Below are 15915 nucleotides of genomic sequence, written 5' to 3'. Positions count from 1 at the left end.
TATTTTAAATTCTGTCAACTTCTAACAGGATCAGAATGAGCCCTGTTGTACATTCAAAGAGTATGAATCCCACAGGGCAATGTTTCAAATTCTGAGTTACAAAAAGCATCAATAGAACTGGAGAACCTATGCACGTACGCTTTTAATAAATGTGAAGTACACGATTAGTGTAGTTTATGTGGCAGTCCCACTGCCGACTTTAACATTAAATTTCACGATAATGACATGGAATACACATTGGACTATGCTTAACTACTAAATGTACGAGTGTTTCTTACATATTAATCTCTAGCATTAGTAATAAAAGTGGCTCTGTGGCTAAGGATCTGCGCCTGTGACTGGAAGGTTGCCGGTTTGTATCCCGCAGCCTGCAGAGGAATCCTACTGCGTTGGGCCACTGAGCAAGACCCTTCACTCCAGCTGCTCCAGGGGTGCTGTATAAATGGCTGACCCTGCGCTCTGACCCCAAGCTTCTCTCCTTGTCTGTGTGTCTCATGGAGAGCAAGTTGGGGTATTTCTAATACAAGAAATTGTATATGGTTAATAAAGTGATCTTCTTCTTTTTATTATATACCCAACCAATTTGCCAACTGAGTATGTCAAAATGGATGAACCTTGCACCCACATGGTGAGGCTGAGGAAGTGCAGACAGGCTCCTCTGACCCACCCACCCATCAAGCAATTTATCTTTTGACACATTACAAGCTCTGCAGTGATATCCAGGTGGCTCAGCACCAACTGGAGGAGAGGCATGTCCATCATGATATCTGGAGAAGCCAGCAGACTCCCAAGAAATTGCAGAATTGTTTCACTGGAAGACTAATCTGATCCTTAAACCCGATTGTACTCAGCTAATTATGCACCACCGCTTGGTGGTCATAGCAGGCTAGTGACGTGACACAGACTTGAGATCTGAACTGTTCCACCACAGAGCATAACCTGGGCTTGTAGTGAGTGTCTTTACCAGTTGAACTACTCAGGAGCCTCCTCACACTTTTGATGGATGATACCAAAGGTAAAGTTTTTCTACCAGCCAAAATATCATACCAAGATCCTGATTGTGTGCCTTCTCCTGGCCTTCAAAGTACAGCAGACTGTATCCATCCCACAGTTTTGCCATGCCCACAGGACACATTGGGACTTGCTCTGACTGGCTGTGCTTTACAAGGAGGTACCCAACACTAACGCTGCGGCCGGGCATGCCTGCCAATCCAGGGTTACCAGGGCGTCCTTGCGACCCTGTAGGAGAGAATGACTCTAATTAAAGTGGCACAATTGTCAACACACTGCCAATAGCTTCATTCAATTATTGTCTCACAGCTGGATTCAAAAGCTCTTTTATGGTACATAAAATACCTATTGTGATGAAGCAAAGGATCCTGGAGGGATGAAAGTTGGAACAGAGCCCTCTGAACAGAGAATGAAGGAGTGTATTCCATGCTTCCACGAGGAATGAGGGGAATGCTAACAACAGGGGAAGAGTGGATTTCCCAGTATATAAACCTACGAAAGCCAGATTGCGCTTGCCATCGACTTTAAGGTTGAAGATAGAGTGTGACGTGCGTCTTAGAAGGACCCAAAAGCAGGAAAACACTGCTATAAGAAATGTACAAGCCAGAGACAAAACGAATCTTTTTAATTCTTATCCTCTGACCAAACAGAATCCCCCGCATAGGTCCCTGGTTTATCAAAGCATGGAATTGCAGACTTAAAACTCTTGCAGGTGAAGCACATAAAGTGAACAAAGACATCAGACAGATCAAACCAAAACTGGATTACGAACCTGGCAAGATAAGCATCCTTGACTTTTTACCATGTGGACATTTGTTTTCAATGTCTTTTCTATTATTAAGAATGTTGACACCCATGACTGGAAGCTCCTTCACTGATTTGGAGGCCAGTTCTGCCATCTTGCACTTGAACCAGTGAGTGAAGCCTCCTGTTTGCAAATGAATCATTCGCGTGGTTTTTCAAGTCAAAGGAAGCAAGGTCTTTAGCTGATTAAAGTCCTTAATCAGATGCCATAGTGCCTCCTCTTTCCCAACCACTGACTTTCTATTGAAATATTCTATTTCTATTATATAAATATGCAACCAATGACTATATTTGTTTCTCTCTCTTATCTATAACGATATATAACGTGTCTTCTTACTCACACATTTCAGTATAGTTCTTTAATGTTTTTTCCCTCAAAACCCCATAATAGACCACATTTTCTTTACCTGATGGATTGATGAAGGATGCAGCGCAATTGAATGATTCAAGTGAAAGAAGCTCATTCTGATCACAAATGAGATACCATTGATTCTTACACCTGCCTCTGGAAGATTCTGTGGCCCACGTACTGCTGGCTTTGTATCGTTGGCCAAATGAATACTGACTTATTTGAGAAACCGAGACCTCCAACCAGCAATGTTCTACGAGGACAGCTACCACCAAAAGGAATGAATATATCATGACTTGCCTTCCATTCCTTGAAGACCTGGGTGGCCACCAAATCCAGTTTCCCCGTGGTAGCCTGGAATTCCTGGTGTTCCATTCACGCCTGGCATACCTTTTTTTCCTGGGGGGCCCCGAGGACCTGTATAATGTATTGAGTTCCTTTAGAAGGGTTTCGTGAAAAAGAGGTACAATAAAACCAACTTTTAGCACCTGTCAATAAGTACTAAAATGGACTGGTACTCCAGTACTAAGCTCATACCTGGGTCTCCAGGCTGCCCATGTAGGCCTGTCTCTCCAATGGGTCCCTGTGGCCCAGGAAGTCCTACTGGGCCAGGTGGGCCTCGTTCCTTGACCAGTTGAGGTGGCAAGGGAGCTGGGCCCCTTGAGCCAGGGACACCGGTGAAGCCTGTGCATTCACAACATAGACATAGAAGTCAGAGGGGAGGCAGGCACAACAGTGGGATGGACAGAAGAAACTACTTGTACCCTTAAAGAGCTTCACAAGATTCACAGATTCAACAATGGCTGTTAGCAGTAGGCAGCTGGATGATATTCCTGTAAGGTCACTTATCTAAAAACACAGAAGACGTCATAACACCACAACAAAAACAGCCTATTCATAGAACATCCTGTGTATGTCCTATGAATACCACAACTACATAGCCAGCATTTTATATGCCCAGCCCTCCATCTGATGAAATACTGGGTGAACATCTGGAATAACATTCTGTCCAAACAAGTTTAGAAGAGTAGATGAAGTTAAATGGGACATACTCTACATGTGACTCAAAGCAACAAGACACTCGATCGATCAAAACTGCAAGTGCTTAGTAATGCCCTTACTCTGAAAGGTATGTGTTCATGGTCACATTCATGGCACTCCAATCAAAGTACTGTGTATTGCGTGTGGTGTTTTGTACCCCATTTTATGATTTTGGTTACTTACACGTTTTTAATTTAAAAAGGAAAAATAAGAAATAAGGAGTGTGAACAATGTTTCATAAACCCATGCTGCCCCTTTCAAACTTGTAACATTATTCTTTCAAAAAAGAAGTTTTCAAGAAGCAAAGAGGAAGTGCATTACCAGGTAGGCCAGTGTCCCCCTTTGGTCCAGTTGGTCCCCTGTCTCCCTTAACTCCAGGTCTGCCCGGTATTCCTATTAGTCCTTGCTCTCCTTTTTGACCTTACAAGATAAAACAAAGCTTTCTGTTTAGGCTAAACATTTATTAAGTGTTTTGTGTGAATATAACCACCATATGCAAATACTGTACACTGTGTTCAATGTCTAAAGCTCATTTAGTAAATTACATTTTGCATTAAAAATGTAAAAATATTACATATTTCTAACAGTCAAAAATGCTTTGATTATGGCAGAAAGGATTTCATGAGCATACTTCTCACACACCTCATTCTGTGTTTGCTTCATTAAACTGCTTTGAATCAAAATCTAAGCAATTGCAGAGTACTTTTAATTTTCTCTTTTCAAGTAGAGTGTCTTATTGAATTGGCATTGGGGAAGTTTGGCATGCTTTATGTTTCAAAGATAAATGAATACTGCATAAAATATTATTGAATATGAACTGAAATTTTACAGGCATGTAGATTTTCACTGTAGATTTTCAGGTGATATACCTTTAATTCCAGAGATTCCATTTTGACCAGGAAATCCTGGAAATCCTTCCTCTCCTTTCACACCCTTGAGGCCATCATTTCCAGCAGTTCCTGAATCTCCCAGATCCCCCTTCTCACCATAAGGAGAGGGCTTTCCAGGAATACCACGAGCTCCCGGGAAGCCTGCCCAAAACATCGGTTGAACAAAACACCCGCCATCAAAATCAAACAATCAATTCAAGCAATCCTTCCCACACAGTGACATTTTGCCTTGATTTACTTAATGCTATGTATACAAATACACCCACATCAAATAGTTTGATCCCGTCTATAAGGCTGTCACACTTTTCTTTCAGAACAGCCAACGGCTGACGGCTCTTGAATGATTGCGATGATATCTGCTGTGACAGTGTGCAAGCCCCACAATACACACGGCTGGCTTGAATTCACCTCCCCCCAGCAGCACCTTGCTGCAGCTGGCCATAACTTCCCTTTGTGCAATGCAGTCTCTGTAAGTTATTGGTCGGAGAAACTCAACATTTATGTAAAACTGGTGTACAGTATATACTGCACCATAATGCTTTTAGTGATGATTCGGCCCATATCTCAAAGTTTATGTCTTCATTAATGTCTTTGAGGTGCTCCACCTGCCAGCCCGTTAAGGACCCATATGGCATCTTTTTCCAAATGCAAAACGAGCTGCAAACCTTTTGTGCAGTGTATGAATTTCTTTAGATAGCAAGAGCCTGACCCAGTTTTGGTTTACCCTTGACCTAAGGTATTTTCAATTGTTTACCGACAGCTGTTTACATTTAAAAAAGCTCAGGAGCTGCAACTGGCCACTGCAGAGTACATTTCTCTGAAATAACTAGCTCACTGTCCCAACTGATCTTATTGAATGCTATAGACGTTTGTCCTTTGTTAACTCCATAGGAGAATGGCACAACTGTATACCTTGAAACCCTTTTTGTCCTGGGAAGCCTGGATCTCCTGGTAAGCCCACTATACCCGAGATTCCTGGTGGTCCTGGTGGACCTCGAATTCCAGGAGGTCCAGAGTAGCCTTGGTCACCTAATGCACAAGAACAGACAAGAAAGCTATGCAAAAATGCCAAGTGCTTCACTCATGTTTAATGCCATCACACGCACGTACACGAAATCATACAAAGGTTCAGGCAGGGCCTACAGTATATTACAAAGATCTACAATGTAGAAGACTACAGCTCATATGTGCCATTTCCCCCTTTTGAGCACCATGAAGATGAATTAATAACCAGCATGCCTTTGAGAATTAATAAACAAATGAATATCAAAGAAGTGATACGTTAAGCTACAGTACATCTAATGATCAATATTATCATGCACTTGAAATCACCTGCTCCCTTACAGCATTTCACCTGCGTTCATTTCACAAGAGAGACTGACAGCATAGTGCATCCCTGTCCAGGGTCTGTCTTTAACAAGTCAAGTTAAGCTTTAGGGGGCTGCTGTAAGGCCAGCCACACCATGTTAAAATGTAATGCTTAATGACCATGTACAGTATGTGCGTGTATTCTCCAGAATGAAGAACTTCACTTGAAATGTTTAATTTTACAGAAAGTTAGTTATTTTGGACTACGAAGTTGTAATTGTGCACCATATTTCCTATAAGTTTTGATCTTGAATTGCTAGCGTACAGTATTAACTATATGTTCTAAGCTTTTTGTTATACCAATCCAAAATAATTTTTCACAATGCTTTTGTTTTTTATTACAGCCTAGGAATTCAGTAATAAATGAATTAATAAATACTCATTACCTGTTTAGAATATAGACAGAAAGACCTCAATATGTACATGGATGTATTTGGAGTTCACTTAGAATTGCTTGCATGTACTTTCCTACCTTTTTTACACTCATTCACTGAGTTTGCAAACCTTACTTATATCTATGTAATATATAGGGGTGGTATGGTTGCTCTGTGGCTAAGGATCTGGACTTGTGGCTAGAAGGTTGCTGGTTCATATCCTGTGGCTGGCAGATGTATCCTACTCTGTTAGGCCCCTGCGCAAGGCCCTTAACCCCAACTGCTCCAGGGGTGCTGTATAAATGGCTGATCCTGTGCTCTGACCCCAAGCTTCTCTCCTTTTCTGTATGTCTCATGGAGAGCAAGTTGGGGTATGTGAAAAGACAAATTCCTAATAAAAGAAATTGTATATGACCAATAACATCATCTTATCTTATCTTAAAACACCAGGGCTCAAGAGGAGAACTTTTCAACTATAATGTTTTGGTTCGCTGTGTTTTGCAGAGTTGAGCAGCTTCTAGAAAACTACCGCAGGGGACCTGCAATTGAGCGGACTGAGATGCTGCACTGGGTATAGGCTGTCTCCATAGCTACCTGGGTCCCCTTGTTGTCCTTTGATTCCAGGCGGTCCTGGGATGCCAGGCTCTGGACTTGGCAATCCTGGATTACCCTTCTCCCCTTTGACCCCGGGGCTACCTGTGTTGCCCCTGGTGTTTATACCTAGGGAAAAGGAAAAGAAAATGAAATGAAAGAAAATGAAACCAACGAGCCTCTGGTTAGGCTCTTTCATTTCATCAATACAAGAGTGTTATTAGACAATCAGAGGCGAGGAGAGAAATTAAAGGCAGACAGTACGGGTGTTGGAGGTACTGTGGCATTATATGGGGGCGTGTCCAGTGTGGAGGTGGAGCCCTGATAGACGGGCGATGCCTCGCCTTTGTAGTCCCAGCTGGGTGGGTCCTATAAAGGCTCACTGGACACCCCCCGACAGGACGAGCAGGGCCACCCTGGAAGGGGGGTGTTCCTAGGAGATTTATTAAACCCTAGGTCTGACACTGGGTACTATATGTTATCCCAAGGACATTATTAAATCTCCTTGAGCCCAGCTGATGTGGAGCTCATTTAGCTGTCTCTATACATGTACACTGCTTTGTATAGAAGTGTCAGTTAATTGGCTAATTATTATTTCATTCAATCACCCTCAGCAGAGTATTCAGTACTGTTTTGTCCTTTATTTTGTTGTAGATACAAAGGTTTGTGATAATGGAAACCACTGTCAACATTTAAAATGTATTTGCTTTGATTCAGTGCTATATGATTCAGTGAGTATAATCCTCAATTTCTGGAAGTTCAACACCCATTAAGGTTTACAATGAAAAGGCACAAATTAGGAAGTCTAGAAAATGTGTCTTGGTTGTTTGCATATGCTGAATATTGCCCACTAACATCAGTAAGTCATGGTTTTGACTATTTCATTCTATATCAGAATTAAAACCAATTCTCTCACTATAGCTGACTGGTTTCTTATTTGTTCTAAGTTATAATAGTTCTTTTATCTGTAAAATAAAATTGTCAGTGGCACAGTAATAAAATTAGTAGACTACTCTAGTTAACAAAAGTAACAACTTACTTAGAGTTTACGCTGATTAGATTTAACGTTAATCAGTTAAAGTTATAATATATTCTGGTAGTGCATATTTATTACCTTTCCTTAACCCATAACATGAAACAGAGGAAGTATTTATCTATCTATCATTACTGTCTTTCCACGGCAGAGGAAATATTAGAGTAATATTAAATTAAAATATTAAAAGTGAGACAGAAATAGTATTTTATGGGAGCTCAATTCAACAATTGAAGCAAACCCAGTTAATACCTGGAAGTCCTTTGTCGCCCTTCTGGCCTTTCAGACCATCAAGTCCAAATATACCTCTCAAACCAGGGAATCCTGTAAAAGATTTGCAAATGAAATCCATGAGGAAAAACAAAACGTTAATTTTATAGCTTTAATCCTTCAGTACAAGCTTTTATTTTCCATAAGCAAATGCAATAAATGCCAATTTAACTAATCAACAATCACTTCGTAGTGCATAAGAAATGGAAAGTTTAAAAGTTTAATAAGGGGAAAAGTTGGAAGATGAAGAAGATTTTTCAGGTCAAAATGTTCCTTAATTGAGTAATATGAAATATCTGCTTTACAACCTACTTCCCTGTTCCTAGAGTGGTCTATTATTTTGGGAAAAAATAGCTTTAGGTTTATATTAATGAAAATAATGAGATGTAAGGAAAACGGGATGGGATCTGCTGTTTTGTTCTCCTGAGCACGTTTGTATGCAGCATGTGTGTGTAAGCCTTCAGTCTGACCTTGAAGTCCAGGTAGACCAGGCTTGCCCTTTAAGCCAGGCTCTCCTGGGAATCCAGGCCACCCCTTCTGACCTTGAGGTCCTGGAAATCCACGAATCCCAGCTGACCCTGAGGAACAATCAAAAGGCTCCAATTAATAAACCCCAACCACATTAACGCAATGAAGAGAATACAAACTGACCTTTAACACAGGCTGATCAGAACAGGTCTAGCATTCATACTTTTTACTTATGGTTTAATTAGGCATGTCACCAAGCTATTTAAACATCGTTAACATACCAATAACACAAAAGACCTTACACTGAAGCTCGATAGAAAGGTAAAAACAGGTCAAAACAAACCACGTAAATTAGATTATAAAAAAGTTTTCACTGGGTCACAACCACCTGAAAATAAATCCAGGGGTCACAAAAATAATAAAAAGCATCAACAAACTGAGCTGTGGAAAAAGGTGTTGACTAAAAGGGCTGTTTTAAAAACTATTTACAAAAGGAAGAAAAGAAAGAACATTTAACAGAAGGAGTAAACTGCGGTCTTTCAAGAAACGTTCCTACTAGCAGTTAAAAAATGAATTTGCAACACTAGGCTGTTGGTCACGCAGACCAATTCATGTGTCACACTAAGACAATGATTATCTTGCTACACCAGGTTAAATACATTAAGCTCCACCCCTGCTCCATCTGATGGACAGTGTAGATATCTGGCTTTGGCATGGGGTCATTGACCTGGTCTTCTGACCTGGCTTCAGAGAATTTTAGAACGGACACCTGCTGTAGTACATGACACCACAGAAATAGCTGAAAGGCAGGACAATATCTTCAAGAACAGCCAGTGGGCCATAAGTAGAATGCGGATTCTTGAACCCCCATTCATGGTAATAACATGGCTCAGACTCTGAAAACCTCTGTAAAACTGTTACAATTCGGGGCACTGTGGGAGATACACCTCGTGTGTGTCTCCTTCGGTGTTCTCCGGAATTGGCCGTTTTCATTACAATTAAACTCATCTCAAACCTTCACTGGACTGTGCATCCCAACAGACAGACAGCCTCCATTTAATCCAGGGGTGAGACAGACTCTTTAACCCTAACATAAGATGATGGAACAAACTGATAACGACAATACTGTGGATCCACAACAGGTAAGACGATAAACAACAACTAAAACATCAATTAACTTTTTTTCCAGTACTTTACTAAGATAAGAGTACAAAGAAAGTGACTTTTCTAACAATCAAAACATTGGCTGAGCACGTGAACCAAGGGATTGTGATAGACTTCAATGGAGGTCATGTGACATTCACCATCAGGTTTTAGGTTCTATTACTTACCTGGAAGGCCTCCAGGCCCAGCGAACCCCTTTATCCCTTTTACCCCATCAATGCCATCAAAGCCTGCACTGCCGATGTCTCCTGGTTGGCCAGGAACTCCCTGCAGTCCTGCAGGTGGGAGTGATTAGCGACTCAACAGAGTTCGAGCAATACGGCATTTTGAAGCTCTACATAAATTGGAATTCCTGGATCACAAGTTCAGCTTGGTATTACAGTCTTTATGTGAACAAGGGTGAATCAGAGGCCGATCTCAGAGTTTACCGGCAGCTCTGCTTGATGACTCTTAAACAGTGAGAGATGAGTCAGGCACTGAGTTGAAGAAGATGATGAGAGCAGCACTAGTGGTCATAATTTCAGCAATGAGAGTCAGTGGGGGAGGTGTGTGTAAAAGGTAATAATAATAATGTAATAATAATATAATAATAATGTAGTATTATAATAGCAAGCCTGCTATGTACAGTGTCCTCCAAAAGTACTGGGACATCATCATGAAAGCTGTTGTTTTTGCTTTTTTGCCAAGCAATTTGTATATGCTTGTATATTGTATAATATTGTATAAGATTACTTTGAAAAATAAGTACAATATAATATGTTTCCTATTTGGGTAGTATATATTTTATTATATACATCAAATTAGAACACAAACATAATTTATGTTCAGCCTTATGACTTCAAATGACCTAAAATACTGGGTCAATGTTAAAATTCGGCATTTGGTTAAATCTCTTTACATAACTAAATGAAGTCTGAGATCTTATCAGTATAATCATTGCGATGTTAAGCTGAGCCTTTGCTAACATCACTTTGGGTTTTTTGCGGATTCCTGGGACGTACTGACTTCAGTTCCATTTACTGTAAATCTGCTAATTAACTTGGTTGGTGTATGACTTTCCACTTTTTCCTCCTGCACTAGTCCTATGTTTTGGGCCATTCTCATGCTGTTATGCAGTGCGGCTCAACAAGTATGGAAGCATTTTCTTCTACATAAGCAGACAAAATGTTTTTTGTGAACCTGAGAATTCATTCTGTTGCTGCCATCACTAGTTACATCAGTAAAAGAGATGAATGTGCCAGATCCAGAGGTGGCCATTACAAAGTCTGGCTGACTTTGTTTTCAACATTTGGTTGGAAGAACAAAGATGATCCAGAATAGTTTTGGAATAAACATTTGTGGCCAGATGACATCCAGTAAACTTTTACTACAGTGATGGAGAAAGAAAAGAATTGCAGATCCACTAAAGAACACCTAATAATGAAGTTTGCACATTACTTAAAACATTTCTGCTGTGTAGTGTTAAGGCTAAACGCCGTAATTAAAGCAGGACCCTATGGGGTGCATGCCGATGTCCAGGTGGAAAACAAATCCAAAAAAGAGAGATCCGAAAGTCCAAGAATAAGGTAAAAAAGCCAGAAGAGTAGTACAGGGAAAACACACGGTGAGAGCAACTGAGCAAGGAGCGAACCCTCAAGGTCAAGACTCCAGTACCAAGCAAGGTGTTGTGGGAACTGAGGGTTTAAATGGTGATGGGCTCAGGTGAGCAGAATTAATGGGGTTATGAGGTACAATTAGTGACAGGTGTGGTGCATGGTCATAACGTAGCAGTTCATCATAATTTACCTGGTAATCCGGGTATTCCTACGTCACCTCTGTGACCTGTGGAGCCTGGTAAATCCATCCTAGGGCCAGTTTCACCTGTAAAGATTCAATTCCAGTGAAATCAAAGATATGAAGTCAGGCACCTAAGGGTAACTTTAACATGTGATCTCCCTCTTTGCCATCCACACGTAATCTGCAATAATGGAGGTTGTCAAAGAAAAACAAATTTGAGTCCATACCTAATGCTTTTTTAGAAGATCAAAAAGGCCCTTAATTTAAATTTTAGCATACGAGTGGACAGTTTCACAAAAACAGTAATAGATGTCTTAGTAATGCAATTAATTTAAGATTTTAATCATATATACTGTATATAGCACATATAATATACAAGGAATTAAACCACTGATCATGGAACTATATTTTTAGGTACATTAGCAGGTACCTACTATTTTATTCAATAATAACCCGTAGTATTGAATGATGATGGCCTTTTACATAAAGTCCTGCTAGTCCTCTTAAGTCATGCTTTTACAATGAACAGTATCAAATTGATCAGATCAAAAATCCCTTTATGAAAATTAACAATATAACATAAAACACTGGGTGAGTGAAAGAATAAGAATTTATATATAAAACAAGAACAAAGCATTAATTGCCATTGAAGATAACTATATACATGTAGATATAATAGAAAAAAACCAAGGGCCCAGTTCCTTTCTCAGCATAATGTAATTCACTTACTATACTGTTTGTAATACTTGAAACCAAAGATGTCAATCTAGTTTAAAGTATTACAAGTATTTCAATTTAGTTTTTTTTTTAATTAAACCTCTCTTTCATTAGCCTCACCTTTTACTCCCTTCAGTCCGGGATCTCCAGGGTCACCATAGATTCCAGGAGTACCCTTCTCTCCCTGGGGAAAATGGAAAAGGAAAATTGGATAGTGTCCTGTTATCTCAAATGTGTAAGTAAAAACAATATAGGTGACCTATAGGTCATTGTATTGTTATCCTCGTACCCACTGGAGTGAGCTAGCATTAACATAGCAGTTGTCCAAACCTGTCTTTTCTGTCATCTATGATGTTTGCCATGAAGAGGCAATCAGAAAGGAAGCTTGATTCACCTGTGTGCTAATACTATCTGGCTGGCTCAGGTGAATCAAACTATTTAAGGGCTGCTCTTAAAGTGCTCTGGGCTCCGTCATACAGGTCTGTCTCTGAGCCTCTCGAGTCTACAGTCCCAGCTTGTGTTTCATTTGGATTCCTGACCTCACTCTGTCTCGCCTCAGGTCCCGGACCAACCCCTTGGCTTGCTACATCAATGTTACTTGCCCTGGACCCCGCTTGTTAATCTATAGCTTTGGCTTGAATTCCCACCTATGCTACGCTGCTGTGCTTCTGTGCTGCTGTGCTTCTGTGCTGCTGTGCTGAACCCTGACCTCTCTCCCTCCTCTTTGCTCCACCTGCTCTGACCCCTGCCTGCTCAACTATAAACTCGAACTGTGTTTAGTTTCACATTCACCGGCTCTGACCCCAGCCTGCTTGACTATGAACTCGGATATTTTTTACTTTCGTTTCCTACTGTTTGTACACTGTGCTGCCTGCCTTTCTAGCCTGCGGGCTACTCGCCTGCGTACAGGTTCACCATACCCGTCGTAGATCCACTGCTTCACTCCTGCAGCAGATTACAAGTATCTTAATTCATTAAATTGTTTCTGGCTTTCTATCACCAATGTCATAATCACAGCCCATTTTATAAACGTCAAAATACATTTTACTATCATTTAAAGCTTATTATTTATTTCTGGTGGACTTCGGTCTGTAATCTGCAGTGTTGCAAATGGTTGCTACTGCTTCCTGACTTCCCCTTGAACTTCTTAGATATGTTTGCCTTTGGATTTTCCCCGCACTCCTGCACGAACTTCCCTACTTTACTGTGAGCACCAATAAACCCTGTGTGTCTCCCCTGAACCCTGTCTGTGGTCCTTTTTGTCTGTGGTCCCTGCCTGTGGTCCGCCTCGCATAGGGTCTAAACACCAACCTCCACGAAAGACCAACCCGGCTTCATTTTAACACCTCATCTCATCGATGATTGAAACATCAAATAAGGCATCTAAAACCTTAAAAGCAAACAACTCTCACCCTAATTCCGGGCATGCCTGGAAAGCCCGGGATTCCTTGTGGTCCTGTGGGTCCAGGCAATCCTTTGGGACCTGGAAGGCCTTCGGGACCAGCTGACCCCTTGATGCCCTTCACATCACTGGGCTCTCCTGGCAAGCCATCTTGTCCATATCTACCCGGAACTCCTGGCATGCCCTTGGGGCCTGTGGCACACAGGGAATAAGTAGAAAGGTAAACTTTCTGCAAAACTAGAATGACGTTTGCTCTTAAGCATATGTATGAAAACACATTCCAGCTGCAGTTACTCTTAGGTTTGTTAGATTGTGTAACAAGTAGGCGTCTTAAGGTTACCTCTTGGGCCTGTAAATCCATCCTCTCCTGGCCGGCCCTGGTCACCCTTTAATCCTTTCATTTTGTCTTTCAATATCAGAGGCATGTGTGGCTTTTCACCTGGTGGCCCAGGTATTCCACGATCACCTTAAATAGAAGAGAGTGCCTTCTTGGAAACTGTTCAACAACATTCACTACATTGCATCTGAGGAGCTAATTGTAATATTGTTACAGGATCTAGAAACAATGGACAGAGAACTGAGGTGTGTGCAGAGCTGTAGGCAGTTTGAGAGACAATATATCAAAGGGATCTTCTGGTTTACCGTAATCAACACCTTGGATAATCATTAAGAGTCTTCATCAGTGAGAAACCCAGGGTGAAAAACAGGTAGGCAGAAGCAGGAGACAGAGATGGAAAGACAGGAGTACAACCTTAAAGACCGGATTCTAATTACTTGAGCTTTGTTAAAGAGAGCTTGTTGTTTGTTATTTCAGTGAACTCTGATTTCCTTTATAAAGAATCCTCAGGTTAAAAATGTTTTCTCCTGATTATTGGATGCATTTTTTAAAATAGGGACATAGGATCTCATTAACTTTCGAGGAAGAAAGATTTAGTTCTGGGATGTATTCTGTTTTATTTGATGGAATGGAATGTGTATCCCTAATGTTGGCCTGTTACTCATTATATAGGATTTTTGAATACTGGGTAGCAGTCTAATGTTCTTCTGGTTGGACAGGATGTATTTACATCAGAGGCCTTGTTTGTAAATAGAGTAACTTGAATGTTTTATGTTGTACAGTATATTGTGTTGTTTGTTTCTTTGTTTTTGTTATTGTTATTCTTGATTAAAATTTGTTTATCCCAGTTTGACTTTCATTTATTACTCTATCACCAGAGAACAAAATCTCTTTTTGCCTCTACACCAAATGCTCAAATATATTATTGGCATATGTTTTACAATTTGGGGGGTTATGATTATGTATTGATTAATATGATTGAGCATTCCACTCGATTTTCTATTTTTATCCCCTATATATGTAGCAGCATACAGCAGTGTTACCACATTTTGTCCCTTCTTGTGAGATCTCAGAGGTGCAGTAAAGTTGGAATTTACTTTGCTGAGGCCACTAGTCTTAAAGAAGACTCACACAGCCGAATCTTATTTATTCCATGCAGAAAAGTGGAAGCATCTAGGCCTATTTGTTTACTTACAGTTCATGGAACTAGATTTTTGGTAAAAGATTATTTCTGTACTTCTCTTCATAAACAAAATGTTAGTCACAGATGTGAAAATATCTACTGACACTTCAAGTTTAAAAAGCAGGACACTGGATAGGATGAAAATGTATATAAAACACTGTGACCTTACCCTTCGCACCAGGTACACCTTGCTGTCCTTTCTCTCCTTGTATACCGGGAATTCCAGTCTCCCCCTTAATGCCTTCAAATCCTTTCTCACCGCTTAACCCAGGCATGCCACTGAACCCAGGCATCCCTTCAGAACCCCTAGGACCTAGACAAGTGGAGTAATGAAGAATGTCCAATTGACCAGTAACCAGCAACATACAAATATTTTGTTCTTTTCTATTATGTGGTGCCATTGTGATTCAAGTTGTGCTGAGCATTTTAATGTAAAAAAAGGCAAAGATCCTACTTGACCTAGCATTCAACAACGTTCTGATTATAATACCGCTTCAGTAGTTTGGTCAAATTCTAATAAAGCCGAAACAAAACAACGGATATAAAGGAAGTGCATACTTAATACTTTGGTGTCAACTCATCTGGCTGAGGAAATAACAGAGCTAGCCAAAGGTCAGGTTTTTCACAACCCTCCTCACAAGGAATGAACCTGGGAGGCTGCTTCAAGAGTTGACTGGAGAGAGAGGAGCTAGAAAAATGCATACGGGGTTGTGGGCAGGAACAGAGTATATATATGAAGAGGAGTAAAATGTGAGAATTAAATTTGACGTCTATAGTGAGGAGGCATATTATTTCACTAAAATTAAGTGTTATAATAATACTTCCGTTGCCTTGACCAGATGAAGTTTAGGCTTATGTCTAAAGCACTAGGAAAGCAGTTCACTTAGCAATTACACAAACATTAATAAATTACATCAGAGTTATGATTACATACTATAGATTATTACTCTTTTATTACTCTATTACTTTAGGTTTATTAGGAATGTTTAGGTGCTGTATTAATAAATTGAATATTCTTAATTTAGGATCAGTGTGTATGGCATTGTTGGCTTGATTCTAGCAAACAAAACACTCTCACAATTGACTGTTCAAATATCTAACGGTTTCAGCAAGTGTAAACTAATCACTGCACCTTCT

At 40.4% G+C, this 15915-nt stretch overlaps 1 protein-coding gene across 3 annotated transcripts in view; it reads right to left on the bottom strand.

The window, feature by feature from the left end:
- Nucleotides 1-15915, bottom strand: part of col4a2 (collagen, type IV, alpha 2) — a 103294-nt gene that overhangs the window by 2105 nt on the left and 85274 nt on the right. For all 3 annotated transcript variants that reach the window (XM_015364170.2, XM_015364172.2, XM_015364171.2), the window contains 15 exons: nucleotides 14948-15091; nucleotides 13599-13724; nucleotides 13269-13450; nucleotides 11977-12040; nucleotides 11149-11223; nucleotides 9531-9638; nucleotides 8202-8309; nucleotides 7714-7785; nucleotides 6432-6557; nucleotides 5008-5124; nucleotides 4075-4236; nucleotides 3527-3625; nucleotides 2702-2848; nucleotides 2465-2581; nucleotides 1048-1239 (listed from right to left, as the gene is read on the bottom strand). In XM_015364170.2, coding sequence (XP_015219656.2) covers nucleotides 1048-1239; nucleotides 2465-2581; nucleotides 2702-2848; nucleotides 3527-3625; nucleotides 4075-4236; nucleotides 5008-5124; nucleotides 6432-6557; nucleotides 7714-7785; nucleotides 8202-8309; nucleotides 9531-9638; nucleotides 11149-11223; nucleotides 11977-12040; nucleotides 13269-13450; nucleotides 13599-13724; nucleotides 14948-15091 — 1839 coding nt within the window. The remainder of the gene's footprint in view (nucleotides 1-1047; nucleotides 1240-2464; nucleotides 2582-2701; nucleotides 2849-3526; nucleotides 3626-4074; nucleotides 4237-5007; nucleotides 5125-6431; nucleotides 6558-7713; nucleotides 7786-8201; nucleotides 8310-9530; nucleotides 9639-11148; nucleotides 11224-11976; nucleotides 12041-13268; nucleotides 13451-13598; nucleotides 13725-14947; nucleotides 15092-15915) is intronic.

This window comes from Lepisosteus oculatus, chromosome 15, assembly GCF_040954835.1.
Source record: "Lepisosteus oculatus isolate fLepOcu1 chromosome 15, fLepOcu1.hap2, whole genome shotgun sequence".
NCBI lineage: Eukaryota > Metazoa > Chordata > Actinopteri > Semionotiformes > Lepisosteidae > Lepisosteus > Lepisosteus oculatus.
Note: the sequence above shows the minus strand (reverse complement) of the source record. Positions and strands in the feature narration are given on the sequence as shown.